The sequence below is a fragment of the Triturus cristatus genome, chromosome 10 (assembly GCF_964204655.1).
Source record: "Triturus cristatus chromosome 10, aTriCri1.1, whole genome shotgun sequence".
Lineage (NCBI taxonomy): Eukaryota > Metazoa > Chordata > Amphibia > Caudata > Salamandridae > Triturus > Triturus cristatus.
Genome location: NC_140593.1, coordinates 557,261,227 through 557,278,989, shown reverse-complemented (window position 1 = coordinate 557,278,989; position 17,763 = coordinate 557,261,227). Strand labels below are relative to the sequence as shown.

Genomic DNA, 17,763 nt, shown 5'->3' with positions numbered 1-17,763 from the left:
GAAGGGTACCCCAAGACTGGAAACTGGCAATGGTTAAGGCCCTGTTAAAAAAGCCTCATCTCGACCCCCAGGACTTCTCCAATTATCGTCCCATTTCCCTGCTCCCCGGCATCAGTAAACTCGCAGAGAAATGGGTAAATAAACAACTAGCATCCTTTCTGGAGACCCATAACCTGCTCCACCCAACTCAAACTGGGTTTCGGAAAGGACAGGGCACGGAGACGGCACTGCTGAGGGTGGTAGAGGACTCCAGGAGGATTCTGGACGCAGGTGGCAGCGCGGCCATTATCCTCCTGGACCTCAGTGCCGCCTTCGACACGGTGAACCACCGTGTCCTCCTGTCTCGTCTTAAAAAACTGGGCGTCAAAGACAGGGCACTCATGTGGTTGGAGTCCTTTCTTGGTGACAGATCCTTTAAGGTCTTTACAGAAAATAGCTGCTCTCCAGCAATGCCATTACAGTGTGGGGTGCCACAGGGCTCCTCCCTTAGCCCCACACTGTTTAATGTTTATATGGCGCCCCTGGCAGAAGTAGTTGCCCCTTTTGGGATCCAACTGGTAAGCTATGCTGACGACACCCAGCTAGTTGTTTCTCTTAATCAGTTGGAATCCTCCCCCTCCAGGCTCTGTCATTGCCTGGAGGCAGTAGCAAACTGGATGGACCTGTCCCATCTGAAATTGAATGGAGGTAAAACGGAGCTGATGCTTCTAGGAAAACGAGCCACATTTGACAACTCGATACATTGGCCCTCCTGTATGGGTCCAGGACCCACTCCAAAGACCGAGATAAAGAGTCTCGGCTTTTGGTTGGATGCCGAGTTGTCATTTAAGACCCAGGCAAGGAAAACAGTAGCCACTTGCTTCGGACTGCTGAAAACAATCCGGAAAATCCTTCCTCAGTTACCCGAGGCAGCAAAGGAAACCATTGTCCGGTCCCTTGTTCTATCCAGGTTGGATTATGGGAATGCGCTCTATCTTGGAGCCCCCGTGTCGGTTATACGACAACTTCAGGTTGTCCAGAATTCCGCAGCACGGCTACTCACGGGCACCAGCCATCGTACCTCAGCCAGGCCCGCACTTTGCACCTTGCATTGGCTCCCCATAAAGGAGCGAATCTATTTTAAGACCCTCTGCACGGTCCACAAAACACTCTATGGGAGTGGCCCCCCCATTCTAGATGATATGATCAGACCTTACAATCCTACCAGGAATCTTCGCTCGAACCAACAAAATCTGCTGACAGTTCCTAGGATCAGCAGATCCCGCACAGGAGGTCGCCTGTTCTCGCACAACGCGGCTGGGCTGTGGAATGCTCTTCCCCCACCTCTCCGCCAAGAGCCTAACCTCCCTGTCTTTCGAAAAAAGTTAAAAACTCTTCTGTTTCCAAACAACTAGTTAAAATAGCTCTAGATTCCCAATCCTTCTCTGCTTGGTTAGTCTTAAGCGCTGGGATGCTCCCGAGTAGCCATGCGCTATAGAAGAGCCTTTAAAAAAAAAAAAAAGGAACTCTTCAGCATCGTCAAGGAGTTCTCCAACCCCAGCACCGGCAACAACGACATCACCCCTTCACAAGATCTCTGCGACTCCCTCGCCTCGTTCTTCCACCGCAAGACTGCCGACATCCACAACAGCTTCGGCGCACCATCCACGCACCCAACCGCAGAACCAACGCACCCCACCGCCACCCTCCGCACCTGGACCACGGTGACCACCGAAGACACAGCCCGCACGATGAACACCATCCACTCCGGATCTCCGACTGACCCCTGCCCCCACCACGTCTACAACAAGGCCGACTCCACCATCGCACCCCAACTCCGAGACGTCATCAACACCTCCTTCAACACCGCCACCTTCCCGGAGAGCTGGAAGCCCGCCGAGCTCAGCGCCCTGCTGAAGAAACCAACAGCGGACCCCACCGACCTCAAAAACTTCCGCCCCATCTCGCTCCTTCCTTTTCCTGCCAAAGTCATCGAGAAGATCGCCAACAGACAACTTGCCGCCTTCCTCGAGACGAATGGATGCCTCGACCCCTCGCAGTCCGGTTTCAGAGCCAACCACAGCACCGAGACCGCCCTCATCGCAGCCACCGACGACATCCGAGCCCTTCTTGACAACGGGGAAACAGCGGCACTCATCCTCCTGGACCTCTCCGCAGCGTTCGACACGGTCTGCCACCGCACCCTAGTCCAACGCCTCAGCAACACCGGCATCCAAGAGAAGGCACTGAAGTGGATCATCTCGTTCCTCGCCGGAAGAACACAGAGTCCGCCTCCCCCCGTTTCGATCTGAGGCCACCGAAGTCATCTGCGGCGTCCCACAAGGATCATCACTCAGCCCCACCCTCTTCAACGTCTACATGAGACCTCTCGCCACCATCGCACGCCAACACAACCTCAACATCATCTCCTACGCCGACGACACCCAGCTGATCCTCTCCCTCACCAGAGACCCCGACACCGCCAGAACCAGCCTCCACCAAGGGATGAAAGACGTCGCCGAGTGGATGAAGAACAGCCGCCTGAAACTGAACTCAGACAAGACGGAAGTCCTCATCCTGGGACCATCACCCTCCGCCTGGAACGACTCCTGGTGGCCCCCAGCCCTGGGTACCACCCCCAAGCCAACAGACCACGCTCGCAACCTGGGCTTCATCCTGGACTCCTCCCTCTCGATGACCAGGCAAGTCAACGCCGTCTCCTCTTCATGCTTTCACACCCTCCGCATGCTCCGCAAGATCTTCCGTTGGATCCCGACCGAAACCAGGAAGACTGTCACCCAGGCCCTCGTCACCAGCCGACTGGACTACGGAAACACCCTCTACGCCGGAACCACAGCCAAGCTACAGAAAAAACTCCAACGCATCCAGAATGCCTCCGCCCGACTCATCCTAGACATCCCCCGACGCAGCCACATCTCCGGCCACCTGAGGGACCTACACTGGCTCCCCGTCAACAAGAGGATCACGTTCAGGCTCCTCACCCACGCACACAAGTCTCTCCACGACCTGGGCCCGAAGTACCTCAACGACCGCCTGACCTTCCACACGCCCACCCGCCAGCTTCGGTCTGCTAGCCTCGCCCTCGCCGCCGTACCACGCATCCGAAGAGCCACCGCCGGAGGCAGATCCTTCTCCTACCTGGCGGCCAAGACATGGAACTCCCTCCCCGTCCACCTTCGGCTGACCCAGGACCACCTCGCCTTCAGGAGACAACTCAAGACCTGGCTGTTCGAGCAGTAGCGGACCCCTTCCCCAAGCGCCTTGAGACCCTTCCGGGTGAGTAGAGCGCAATACAAGTGTTTTGATTGATTGATTGATTGATCCAAAGGTCAGGTCTAGCTTACACATCCATACGTCTTCACCTCGCAGCCATTGCTGCGCCCTTACGATATAGAGAACATCACTCACTCTTAAAAACACCTGTTGTCAAATCATTCATCGAAGGTCTGAAAATGGTAATACCTCCAAGAACACCACCGGCTCCAGTATGGAATCTCATTTTGCTATTAACTAGACTCATGGTTCCCCCTTTTGTGTCCTTGCATTGCTGTCCACTTCAATAACTTTTTGGGAAAACTGCATTCTTAGTAGCATTCACCTGTTTGTGAATTTTTAGTGATAGACTAGCGCTCACTTTAGAGTAGCCGTTCTTTCAAATGCATAAGGACAGGGCAATCCTAAAACCTAATCCGAAATGTTTGTCTAAAGTTCTGTCGTCTTTTAATTTATCAGACCATTGAGCTCCCAGTGTTATTTCTCAATCCGCATTCAGGAGCTGAAAGAACCCTTCACTCTTTAGATGTTAAAAGAGCACTGTTATACCATAATGATAGAACAAAATCATTTAGAAAAACACAGATGTTTGTAGCTTTCTCTAACCCCAGACGGGGTTACGCTATATCCAAAGCGGGGATTGCTAGATGGACAGTCAAATGCTTTCAGACTTGCTATGTCAAGGCCGAAAGGACCTTACCCGTACCCCCCCCCACCCCACCCCCCTGCCCCAGAAGCTCCTTCCCCTAGGAAGAAGGGTGCGGTGCGTCCATGGCTTTCTTAGGTAACTTTCCTATAGCTGTCGTTTGTAAAGCAGCTACTTGGTCAACTCCACACACATTTGCCAAACACTATTCTGTGGATGTCCTCGCACGTTAACGTTTATGTATAGACAAGCTGTACTGAGAACTTTATTCCAAGCATATGCAACACTCAGTGACTAGCTACCACTTGGTGATAACTGCTTAACAGTCTGCACAGCATGTGTATCTACAGTCACATGCTGTAAGTGGATTATGTTACTTACTTTGCAAGCATCTATTTATCGCATGTAGTGCTGTAGATTCACAAGGGCCCACCCACCTCCCTGGAAGTCAGTGGTTATGCAACATAATGTACACATATTCTAGATATTCTCTTTAGTTTCATTCACGCTGCATGACCATCACTATGAACACCAACTAGCTCCACTACACTTAAACCTGATGTCTAAAAATCTTTTGATGATGACCATGCACATTGCCTCTAAGTGGAGTCGTCACTGGATCCTGTGACTCAAAAGACGACCTTAAAGAAAAACATGTTGTAAACACTCAACCCCAACTCTAGATGGCCGGAGTGTGCGCAGCATGTGAATCTACAGCACTCCATGCAACGCATAGAAGCTTACAAGGTAAGAAACATAATCATTCCATCTCATCCACAATGTGTCTTCTGTCCATATGCTCAAGTCCCTGGTAAGGATAACCCTTTCATAGGGTCACGAGATGTGCAAGATAAATCATGCTGGTGATGTAGGTATTATGGCATTTTTTGTGTGTGCTCTCGAGATCAAGGGAGTAAGATGAAAATACTCTCCCAACTTATTTGCTATAGTTGTAACTCAGAAATATACCATGATGCTGAAATTTAAATTTCTTCTGTAACAATACCCATATCCTATAGTGTAGGAAGCAGCATTTATGGAGAATTCGGTTTGATGTGGATGGATTGTGTATTATTCTGCAGACTAAATGATGCCGGAGCCTTGAAAAATACAGATGAGCACTCTGCGCCTTTTCTTCTGCTCTTTGTTGCAGAAAAAGAATCCTACTTTCAAACACCCATTCTTATCTGCCTTACTTGCAGTGACTTTCCTCTGAGCAATAAGCCCTTCTCACCTTTTTCCTTGTCTCTCTTCCCCACTACTATAATCCCCTCCCAGCTCAACTTACATAATTTCGCCCTACAGCCCCCTAAGAGTTCTGAAAATTTGATCTGGATGGTATCTTTAGGGGAAGGTAGATTCAGATGTAAAAGAGGTACATGGGAGGACTTTGTTCCAGGGTTGGCCATGTAGTCCAATGTGTTTCGACGGCGGGTGATGTGAGGCTTTGTTTGGAAAGATTCAGGCACTCTTTATCAAAGTAATGAAAGCCCTTAGCACCAATAGGCTTTGGCTGATAGCATGCTTGTTCTTTTGGAAACTTTGAAAGATAATTTGATTTTTTGCACTTCTTCTTTCTGCAGAGATAGACTTTCAGCAAGTGATATGTTGCAAGTCAGAAAGGTAATGGAGCATGTTTATGAAAAAATCATCAACCTGGATAATGAATCCCAGACCACAAGTTCCTCCAATAATGAAAAGCCAGGAGAACAAGAAAAGGAGGAGGACGCTGCACAGTTAGCTGAAGAGAAACTAGAACCTTTGTGTCAGGATCAGGTAAGTCGGATGGAGGCCCAGAATTGTTCAATCCGTTTTAAGGGAAAGATTAATTTCTTGGCTGAAGGAAAATGCATTGTGGTGTTCTTATTCAATGTTGTCCCTCTTTCATACAAGCAGTGCAGATCTATGTAGAGATATCCTGAATTCTCAAAAGGTACTTGCTAGGAGAAAGAAATGAAGAGGTCTTCTGGTAGGCTGATTTAAGATAACTATTCATCATCACATATGCAGTTCTTTATCAAATGCATAACGGTTCAACTTACTTTACCAGATCTAAAAGAGACTGTTAGTTATAGATTCCTTACCTTAGAATTACCCCCATGCGTCAGACTGTATCAGGAGAATTTTTCTTAGCAGTACCCCTGCGTGTCGGTAGGTGGCATCGGTCAACTCCACATCCTTCGTCGGTGTCGTGGTAGCCGGGATGACGCCACAGTGTTTATTAGGACGCCGCCCCTGCGCGTTTTCTTTTTCTGCGCCAGCCTTGCGCAGATCCGGAGAGAGCTTGCCCCTTAGTCACTTTTTGACTAGCCTTTTTTGACTTTTTGTCAGTCTTCTTTTGGGCCTTTGACTCCTGGTGTACGAGGGATGTCCCATCGCCGAACCGGATTCAAGCCTTGTGACTCTGGTCACAAGCTGATGTCAGTTACAGATTCGCACCTCGTGTGCCTCTGGTGCCTGGAGCGTGACCCTGACCCGAAGTCGTGCTCAGACTGTCGGGCCATGAACCCGAAGCCTTTGCGGGAGCAGTCCTGAAAGCTTTTGGAGGCCCGGCAGTCTGCTCCGCGCATCTCAAGGTCCCTGTCTAGAAGAAGGTCTCTGGACCGGTCGCGGAGCCACCATCACCACTCGTCTTCGGGTAAGTCAAAGCACAAGAAGGCGTAGAAGCATCATCACTCTTTGCCTTTGCCCCGTCCGTCGGCCGACGCGATGCAGGATCCAGAGTGTCGTCGCTCTCGGAGCCTGCTTCTGGGACGGCTCCGCGCTTCCCTCCCTTTCTGGGAGCCGGTGCGTCTCCTGCCCAGCTTTGTGCCTTTTAGAAAGCGCTTCATAGCCTCTTTGGGCATCCTGACTCCGCGGGTGCGCCTTTGGGCCCCGCAGACTTGGCTGGGGGCCCTGGGCATTCGATGCCGGCAGCTGCTGCGCCAGAGGGCCCCCGAGGATCCAGGCCTCGATCTGCACCGATTCCAGGAACGACGCCCCCGATGTCAGATGTGCCCCCGACCGGTTTCGACACCAGTCTCACCCCCGACTTAAACACAACACCGGACCGATGTCGCCCAACCTTGGTACCAGCGCTGAAGGGTACTTTTGCACCACTGTTCATTCCTGGTATTCCTTTTCGCCCTGAGTGGTGACCAGAGGAGGACTGGGAGGGGCCTGTAGACCTTTTGGCTGACCAGCTTGAAGAGTCAAACTGGCGAGAGGACCTGGGTGTTGCCAGTGGTTTGGTTAGCTCCCCAGACCTTGGCATGCTTTCTTCCACTACCGTGGCTACAGAGGAGGGAGCTTTCTATGCAGTGGTGTTGCATAGGGCGGCTGAGGCCTTGAGCTTCCTACGGTGTCAGTCAGGACTAACCTCCTGATGGACGTGCTTCAACCGGCAGCGTTCTCTTCGGAGCCTTCCCCGACGTCTTTCCAAGCCCAGCACAGGGGCTTCTGTGGACAGGATGATTGCCAAATGCCACCACTCTGTCCCAAGCGACCCACTTTTCCTCTCCCAACACCTAAGCCCCGAGAGCTTGGTCGTGCAAGCCTCGTCCTCTAAGGGTGCCTTCCCCAGATAGGGAATCCAAGATGCTGGACCACCTTTGGAAGAAGATGTTTTCTTCTGCCAGCCTAGCGCTGCGTCGGTGAACACTGCATGCCTCTTGGCCTGTTATACCCATACAGTGTGGGATACTTTTGCCCAGTGCTGCCACAGTGCCAGGAGGAGGCCCGGGCTGTACTCACACAGGCAGTGGCAGAGGGTAGAGACGTAGCGAAGTTCACCACCCAGTGTGGGCTGGATACCACCGACTCTCTGGGAAGAACGGTTTCTACGTCAGTAGCCTTCAGGAGCTACGCCTGGTTGAGGATGTCTGGTTTCTCTGGGGATGTCCAATCCACCCTACTGGACATGCCCTTTGATGGCCATCATCTTTTCGGTGATAACGCAGACTTGGCGCTCCAGCGCTTCAAGGATTCTAGGGCTACAACCATGTCCTTGGGCATCGCGTCAACTTCTTGTTCCACACAGTCTGCCTTTCGTGGCTACGGAATGGTTGCCCCGCCACGCTTGACAGTCTAGCCATCGGCCTACACAAGCTCACCGGCCTCTGCGTGGCCATGGACGTGGGACCCAGCAACTCAGGTCTGGGGGCCAGCGGGTGGGCCAGTACACCCATCACCCCCCTGCAGCCTCCAAGCCCTCCTTGACAACTGGCTGTTGAAGGCGGGATCGCCCCAGGCTGTCGTCTCCCACCTCCAGACTACTGCGGACCTCCTGCACTCGCTGGGGTTCACTATCAACGTGCCGAAGTTGCACCTCACCCCCTTCTCAGAAGCTCCTTTTCATCATAGCAGTTCTGGCTACAGTGCAGTTTCAGGCTTATCCTCCCGAGCAGCATGTCCAGGATATTCGGGCTATACCGATGTTTCAGCCTCTATCCTGGATTTCGGTGAGAATGACCCTGAGGCTGCTGGGTTATGGCCTCCTACATCTTGCTGGTGGTTTATGCCAGATGTGGGCTCTGCAGTGGGACATGAAGTTCAAGTTGGCGCAGCATCAGGAGAATCTTTCAGACTACGTCCAAATCTCGGAGGTGACTGCATGTCAACTGCAGTGGTGGCTAACGAACTAGGATTGGGTCAGAGTCAGATCCCTCTCCCTTCCCCAACCAGACCTCACAGTGGGGACGGATACGTCAGTCCTGGGATGGGGCACCATCTGGGAGAGGCGGAGATCAGAAGACTAGTCTCCAGCGGAGTCTGGGCTCCATATCAACCTGCTGGAGCTCCGGGCGATTTCGTCTGGCACTGAAGACATTCCTTCCCACTCTCAAAGGGAAGGTGGTGCAGGTGTTCACAGACGACAACACCGCCATGTGTGGTACGGCAACGAACAAGGCAGGTGGGGTCGTGGACCCTATATCCAGAGGCTCTTCGTCTCTGGACATGGCTGGAACATCAGTTCATGTCCCTGGTGGTTCAACACCTGGCAGGTTCTCTGAAATCCAGGGCGGACAAACTCAGCCGTCGCTGCATGATGGATCACAAATGACGTCTTCACTCGGAGGTGGTGGAAGGTCTCTTTCAGCAGTGGGGAGAGCCTTGGTTAGATCTGTTCGCCACCAAAGAGAACACGTAATGACGCTTTTCGTCACAAGTGGATCTGCGGCCTTCTGTGCGCCTTTCCGCCTGTACCACTTCTACCCAGCGTGCTGAAGATCAAGCGCGACCGGGCCCAAGTCATTCTTGTGGCTCCGGACTGGATACGACAAGTTTGATACCCCGGACTTTTGAGCATGGCCATCGATCCTCCAATCAGACTGCCTCTTCGAGAGGATCTTCTGTCACAGCAGATGGGGAGGGTCCTCCTCCCGAACCTGTCCAGTCTCTACTTCCTTGCGTGGAGATTGAGCGGCGACAGTTGACAGCTTTTGACCTTTCTCCTGAAGATTGTAATGTCATCTTGGCGACCAGGCGGCCCTCCACTAAAACGGTATACGCCTGTAGAGGGAGCAAATTTGTGTCGTGATGCACAGCAAAGGCTGTGGATCCCTTTTCTGCCCCTCGTTCGGAGGTTCTCTTGTATATACTTTCTTTGGCCCAGCAGGGCTCTGCCCTGGGCACTCTTGAAGGCTACTTTTCGGCCATTTCGGCCTTTCTTTGCATTCCTGATCATCCTTCTCTTTTCAAGTCCCTTATTGTAAATAGATTTCTAAAGGGCATTACTCACCTCTTTCCTCCTTCTCCATTCTTAATGCCCCTGTAGGACTTGAACCTGGTCTTAACCTATCTTATGTGCGCTCCCTTCGAGGCTCTTCACAACTGTCCTCTCAGGCTCTTCCCTTTGAAAACAGCTTACCTGGTTGCCATCACCTCTGCTCGCAGGGTGAGTAACCTTCAGGCTTTGTCTTCAAAACCTCCTTTTCTGGCTGTTCATCCGGACAAAGTAGTCCTTCACACAAGGCCCTCTTTTTTTCCCCAAAGTGTTTACCTCTTTCCATATATGACAGACGATCACTTTGCCCACCTTCTTCCCGCATCCACACCCTTCCAAGGAGGAGGAGACACTCCACCCTCTGGACCCAAAACGTGCACTGTTTTTCTACCTCGACCGCACAAAAGATTTTCGGGTGGATGATCAACTCTTTGTTGGATATGTGGTGGCCAAGAAAGGTCGGCCTATACAAAAACGCGCCATCTCTCGATGGGTTGTCCTATGCATTAAAATCTGCTACTGCTTGGCTAAGAAGGAGCCTCCAGTGTGACTGTGTGCCCGCTCCACCAGGGCAATAGCAGCACATGCTGCCTTAGGGCATGGAGTTCTGCTCCTTCACATCCGTTAGGCGGCTACATGGGCATCTCAGCACACATTCACCAAACATTACTACCTGGACAGACAAGTCCGGAGAGACAGCTACTTCGGCCGCTCTGTTCTCCAGGACTTTGTGGTGTGAACTTGGTTTGCACTGCCAACTCCCGGGGTTGGCATTGCTGGGGTATCTATTCTAAGGTAAGGAATCTATAACTAACAGTCTCTTACAGATTAATAAGTTACTTACCTTCGATAACGATGTATCTGTTAGAGACATATGTTAGTTATAGATTCCTTACCACCCCACTCATCCTCCCCGTTCTGCAAACTGACTTTTAGGAATAGGGACTCCCTTCCAGGGCCCTAGTTATGTGCACCAGTGGTCAGTGTCGTGTATGGCTCTGCACTTGTAGCGTGGAAAGTCGTGTCAGAACTGATGTCAGAGCACAGGTGCGTCGTCTAAATAGACGCCACAAGGTCATCCCGGCGAACACGACTACGACAACGGACGCGGGCTGACCAATGGTACCTATCAACGCTCAGGGGTACTGCTAAGAAAAAATTCTACGGATCCAGTCTGACGCCTGGGGGTAATGCTAAGGTAAGGAATCTATAACTAACATGTCTCTTACAGATGCATTGTTGCCCAAAGTAAGTAACTTGTTCATTTGTGCCTCAATGTATATTATTTTGAATGTACATCAATAAATGGTTGCTTTTAAACTTATAAATATATTACTTAGGGATAGTTCGTACCACAGATATCTTATCAATAAAAATATATCAGACTGAACTAAATCAAACCTCTTGATATCAGAAATTGTTGCTAGGTGGTGCCTAAATGATCCCAGTCATGGAGCCATACCAAGCGTTACTAGATGTGATGGAAAAGCTCTCTAAATGTGTCAATGACAGCTTGTGTCACCATAGATAGCTTGTTTTTTTAAGGTCTTTCTTCAATGTTATCAGATTTCTCAAATATTTTGTGGTGCCATGTCTCCATCAAAATGTCTTCGACCATGGGAAGCACAAGAGTCTTAAATCTGTGATGGCTGCTGCAGTTGGTGATTGTGGTGTGGCTGCACTCTTTTCTGCAGCCAGGAAGCTTGGAGAAGGATCTGGGTCATTGTAGCAACTACTTCAGTTGCTATTATCGTGACATTAAAAACCATAAACCATTTAGCCATGATGGATTCTACAGTTATAGCAAGGCAAAAAGATGATGGACGGAATACTGGACGTTGTCGAGCATTCACTGCCTAGCAGTTCGGGATGGTCTGTTCACATGGGGAGCAGGTTCAAGAGTGATTTGCATATGGCTGGGTCCCAACTGGGGTGGCATGTTAAGCAAAATAATGGATTTAACCCAAATCTGTTACTCGTGGTGAATGTTTGACAATGTTCGGTATTCCGTCTATCATTTCTTCTGTGTTGCTGTGAGTTCTACAGATATCCATGTCAACATATTTTATCAATTAAAATAATTACTTTCAAATGTATATAAACTTATCTCAAAGGGTGCCCTACGAGGTGCCTTGATTTCCCATTGTAAGTAAGTTAAAGTACAGATTCGTAGGCATTATTCAGCCCTATATACACTATTTTGCATGTGGCAGAGAAACGTTTGCAGGCAATAAGAGGAACGCACTAACATTTTAAAGTGTTACCTTCTTTTTTAAATCACCCTACAATATCAATGCATTGATGTCCCAAACAGAAATACAGGAAAATTGTATTAACTGATCCATCCTCTCATTTACACTCTGCCCACGGTGGAGAAAAAGGCAATTTAGTGAGGTTACAGGGCCATATAAATCAAACTTTGGCTCCTGGAAACAAACTGAGTTGGTGAAATAGTATGAAGATTGCTACACGAATGATTGAGTTTAGGGTGTGTATGGGAAGTTCAAAATAACTGCCAATAGCTAGATAAAAGCTACCAAAACGAAACCTACAGTAAAGTCTTCCTCCACACCCAACCCCACCCCCAACACATGAAGTGGGGTAAGGTTGAAACTGGGAATTGAGTGAAATTGCAGGTCCCGCTACAGCAAGGCAACTGCTTCAGAAATGTCCACTCGGGTAAGGGTTTGAAACACTATTCCCTCCCCGGCCTTAATGTTGGATTGGAAATTGGCAGGGATGGGTGGAAGGAGACTGCCACCTTTGGAATGACAGAACAGGAGCCTCTTTCGTCTGTTCAGCGAGTAGTCATTCTGCTGTGGCATCCACAGATGATACTTAGCAGCAGGCCTTAGGAAACTGAAATATCCAGTATAACAGTATAAACGAAGGAATAGCCCAGTGGACTCTGGGTCCCATTTTTTGTTGGTAAGTACAGCGTGGCTATAAAAATTGATGGAGCATAGATCCTCCCAAAAGCCAGTTATGACAAAATGCAACCAGAAAACACCACTATTCTGCCCCTTGTAGTCCAGAGCTGGGGTATAAGAGGAATCGATTAGTAATGCCATAGAGCCTGTGGCAGCCAAGCACAGACATCAGAAACAAATATCAAAGGAAGGTTTAAATCTCCACATTGTCCAGCCCACCTCTGATGTCCAGAAAATCCCCCAGTGAGATGAGGGGAATGCAGTAGTTCAAGAGAATCCAGAAAATGACAAACTATAGATCTGCCCAAAATCTGAGTTTGGGAAAAACAGGAAAGAGTAAAGAGTGGAGCGGGGGGTGGGGGGGAGGGCGGGGTAAATTTGAATAATTCACAAGGCTGGTAGAGCAGGGGAAGAGACTTTCAGAATAAAAGGTTTAGTAAGGATAAAACCAATTCAGACCGCCAAGGCATGTGTAAATCTGAGGTGGTAGTTGAAGAAAATCCTGCTCATGAAAAACGAACCTGAAAAAAAGTGCCAGCAAGTCAACCGCTTCACATTTCTTTACCCATCAGTGAAGAAAGGTCTAGGAAGAGTTCGTTCAGAAGATCTAGAAGAGGGAACACAGCCCTGATCAACAAAGAATTGGTTTCTAAAACAAAAATAGGAATTTGAACCTTTTACATAAGCATCATCCCATTGTCACCCGCCAGCTCCAAGAATTAGTTTCTCCTGTGCAGAAATCGGTAGTGTATTGCTGCTGGAAAAAAAATCTCAGATACTGTAAAGCTGCCAGAGAATTTGGCTTGCACAATTAAAAAGCTAGAAAAGCCGGACTAGGGTTTTGCTACAAGAAGGCTTTAAATTTAAATAGTTGTACCTCCCAGCCCATAAACATGTAGAGAATATATAGTGTAAAGATGTGGCAAAAAGGAGAGTAATGCTGCAGCATGATCATTTAACAGAACATTAGAAAGCAATAATTGAAGCCTTGGTGAGATGTAAGTTCGTGCTATATAAAACTCTGTAAAATAAAAATGTAGGAGCTTGAATGTCTCAATGTGACGTATAGAGAGCAACCTAACTTGATCTCGAGGGATAATGTATAGGACCGAGATATAGAAAGCTGCAAAGTGACGGGTGCAGTTGTGTATAGGGGTTTACAGGGTTGGGAAGAGTACGTAGTGTGGAAGGAAGAGGGGACCCATTTGACGTGCGTAGGGAGTTTGGCCACTGTAGTAGAGAGAGGTGCGCAGGGGGAGTGGGCTCTGGAGTCCAATAGTTAAGGGGGGTGCAGGAGTTTCTCTGAGAGTTCAGCAACATGTTGATTATATTGTGACTAATATGAATCAACATATGGAACATCCGCTTTTTCTGGAAGTGGAGAATAGATATCTCTTGCCAGATCTGCTCCTGAAAGTGAAGTGGGATGCCATGGGTTTCTGTCTGGAGAAGACTTTGTGTATTGCCAATTCCTTCTTGTATTTCAATAATCGAGTCAGGAGGTGCTCCTTCTACGTGTTGTGCTTGTAGTGCGACGATGGTGGAAAGTTGGCGTTCTTGGAGTGTAAGAGTAATTCTGCTATATTTACAAACTTTTGAGACTGGCACTATTTATTCTATTGAATTCAATAGATCAAGTGGCACTATTGGATACTGGCAAAAAAGGAATTACTTTCAACAATATGGGATAAAACCAGCCCCTGGACTGCCATTTAAAGTCTTCCTCTGGGAGGAAGGGCTTCACTTTGCAAAGCAAAATCAGAATATCTAGTTCCACAGTCTTTGATTTATTTGCGTGTGTTGTTGGTCTCAAAGCTGATTTTGATGCCTTATGACTACAGGACAGTACACTGCCTGCAAGTCTTTAATTGAAACATCCCAAAATATCTTTGATAATGATCCTGTACTGCTTGGTTGCAAACGTTGGTGAGGAGTACTGATTCTGTCTTAGTGGGATTCAGCTTAAAGTAGGATTTGCAAATCCATGCTTAAATGGCAGTTTCCGGTTGTCGGTGTTGTGGCCCAATGAAACTTTGAGGTGCATCTGGGTGTTCAGGTGTTATACTAAAATATTGTAATCCGTGTACACCCAAAGGAAGGGTATTTTTGTAAATGATATTTGGTACATAAAGTTTCTAGATGTCAAGCAAAACAAGAGAACCTGGGTTGCCATGGTCTGAGATATAAGGGCGTCCTTGGGCATCTTAGCAGCTCCGTACAAAATCAACAAACTTAAGTGAATAGACCGTGTTGAGTATGTATATGTCAAGATTAAGGAGAGGGGTTAAAAAGTTCTGTTGCCATTGTTTCAGACGTATATCGACCTTCTTTAGACTCGTGATGAGAAGGAGAAACTGAGTGGCAGATCAATTTATTTTTTCTGCTCTAGCACTTTTCTTTGGTCAATATTGCTTTGACAAGCCAATATTAAGCATACAGAGGTATCGGGTCACAAGTTTCCAAAGCCAATTGAGAATTAATCTGAATTAGAACATCCTCCATAATTCCAATGTTTTAATCTCTCACTATAACATTGGTGACCTACTAAGTTAAAGCCTGAAAAAGTAAATGATGATTCTGCAAAGTTTTATAGTATGCATCAGAATTATATAATTTCCATCTTGTGAGAACTGGCTTGTAAAATGCAAACTATTATACTTCTTTAATCTCAGATTATAAACAGGAAAACTTGACACTGAAGGAAAGATGTCTGTTCACATGAAGCAATGGGTAGTGGTCATTTTGGTGGAGATGTACTACATTTTCGCAGATTTGGCAGAGCTGCACTTTGCAAGCTGGCACAGAGACAGAGTATGGTGATCCTGGATGGTTAATGAAGCAGTCCTGAATTCCAAACTGCCCTAAAGACTTGCCTCATTCAGTACATTTCTTTAAGCTTAATAGCGATCATGTCTCTCAAGAAGTGCACAATGATTTTCAGTTTTCCTGTAGAAAGCCTGTTCCACTTTCTCTGACTGTCCACTTTAGAATCTGTTTCATGTTTGTCTTAAAAGGATCCGCATAACAAATTGAAAACCATACATTAGTATGGCTAGACCATTTCTATGCTCATCATTTTAGCACTATTTACAAATCTGAACAACAATTGGCAGGCGTTTTATTTAACTAACTTGTGATGTATTAGATTTTGTGCAGATCCTTCAGTCGGGGCACAATCACATGCATAAGGCAAAAGTGTGTTCGAGGCAAGTATAGCTGTAGATACACATGCTTTGCATACTCTTGCCATCTAGTGTTGGATCCGAATGTGTGCAAGTTGTTTTTCTTCGAAGAAGTTGTAGGGAAGCTGGCTCTGTATATACTATACCAAAATGAGATATAGTGTGCACAGAGTTCAGTGGAACCCCAAAGGTAGGCAGAGGTAAACGTAGATGGCACCTTACTCTCTATTTGTGGTAGTGTTGGTGAGCAGTAAGGCTTTATCAGAGGGTAGTGTTAAGCATTTGTTGTACATACTCAGGCAGCAAATGATGTCTCACACAGAGACTGAACTCAGATCAATTTGTATAAAAAATATTATTTAGTTATATTTATTTTCTAGAACCAAGCAAGCCTGGCACAGGTAAGTGTAAATGGTACTTTTCAAGGCAGGTTGACCAATACAAGCAAGCTAAATGAAAATCACTTTGTTACAGGTATGTAAACACGTTGAATACAGTTGAAATTACTGTTGGATTACTTTTGATTACTTTACAGATTACTTTATGGATTACTTTTTCTACTCCACGTGATATGCCTAGATATCACGCTGTGACATTTCCTAGAGAAAAGGTGAGTAAAGCAGTTTTGAGATATTAGCAGTTTTTTAAGTTATACAAAACCAACTCCACACAGAACAATTTTGAGGGAAAACCAGTCAATGTATTCCTGTGGAGAAAATGTCGTTGTTGGTTAACAGGTAAGTACTTGATTGTGGGAGTTGGTATTCTGGGGTAAGAACTAGGGATCCCCCAGGGCCAAGGATGCACTATCAAATCACCCTCATCAGCACCAGGGGAGCTGGGTGCAGAGTGCCGAGGCCCAATGCTATCCAATGGGGGATAGGAGGCCTCCAGTTGGAGACTGCTCACGAGCAGGCCACAAGGTTGTGGGAGCAAAGCTCCTGGTATTAGGCTCAGGGCAAGGGGGAATCCAAGTTAGCACCCAAGGTACACCCGCAGGGGAGGCTGGGTGCAGGGTGCTGGCTTGGTGTCGGGTGCCCTGTTGATTACAATGGGGATTCTCCGGTTGCAACAAAGACTGCAGGCTCGGGGATGAAGATCTTCTGGAGGTGACCACTAGTTGGGGAGGTAAGTTGGGGTGCCTGGGGATGCTGGGTCACCGTTGGTTCGTCTACCCAATGCCCTAGGACGTCAGTGAAGGAGTGGCTTTAGGTGTCTGGTTTTTGTTACCAGCTCCAGTCATGGTAGGGTGTATCCTCCAGAAAGAGGCTGCAGGATTCGCTTGGAGATTCTAGGCAGGTCAGATCACCAAATCTCAGGTCTGGATCGCCAGGGAGACCTCCTCGTAGTGTGGACCATTCAAACTTGGCTGTAGGCGTCTGGTGCAGAGTGGTGCAGACTCACGGTTCTGGGTGGGGGCTTGAGTCTGTGGGTGAGCAAATCCGGTGCTCACAGGAGACAAAGTCTGTGACTTGGAAGGCAGTGTAGGTCCTTCAAGTTCTTGAGTCTGCTGGCTGCAGGACACACAGAGATTTCGCTGGAGCAGGTTCGAGGTGGGGACAGGCCAGTAAGGCTGGGGCCAAGCCAGTGGGCGGCGTCCTCTTAGTTTCAGCACAGCTTCTTCGGTCCTTCTTCTCTTCTTGTCAATTCTTGTCTGAGGAGGCAATTTCAGGGTTGCCTGTAAATACTAGATTTATGGGTGTTACAGGTAAGTAAAGGTTGTGACCAATAGGTCCCTTCCTTGGAGTGGGTAAACCCCCTATTATGCCACCCGTCAGTAGGAGGGGGGCATATGCGTCACTCTGGTTGGCTGTTTCCCCCCATCTGCAAGATGGCGGGGACTGAGAGTTGTGCTTTAATTCGCCTCCCCCACCTGACGACTGGGGTTGGCAAAGGTGGGCACACCTCCCTTCCTCACTTGGTTTTCCCGCCGATTCTCCTGCTCAAAGTGGGGGTCAGAACCAGTGGGGGCCAGTTGCTGGAAGCAGTAAAGACATGGGGAAGCTCACAAAGGTGGCAAGCCTTTAA

At 48.3% G+C, this 17,763-nt stretch overlaps 1 protein-coding gene across 2 annotated transcripts in view; it reads left to right on the top strand.

Moving 5' to 3' along the window:
- Positions 1–17,763, top strand: part of LOC146789720 (WD repeat-containing protein 48-like) — a 171,343-nt gene that overhangs the window by 111,964 nt on the left and 41,616 nt on the right. The window contains exon 3 of one of the 2 annotated variants that reach the window (XM_085630129.1): positions 5,509–5,695. In XM_085630129.1, coding sequence (XP_085486255.1) covers positions 5,509–5,695 — 187 coding nt within the window. Of the gene's footprint in view, positions 1–5,502; positions 5,696–17,763 lie in introns of both variants that reach the window. The other variant, XM_085630128.1, reaches the window with a different exon arrangement.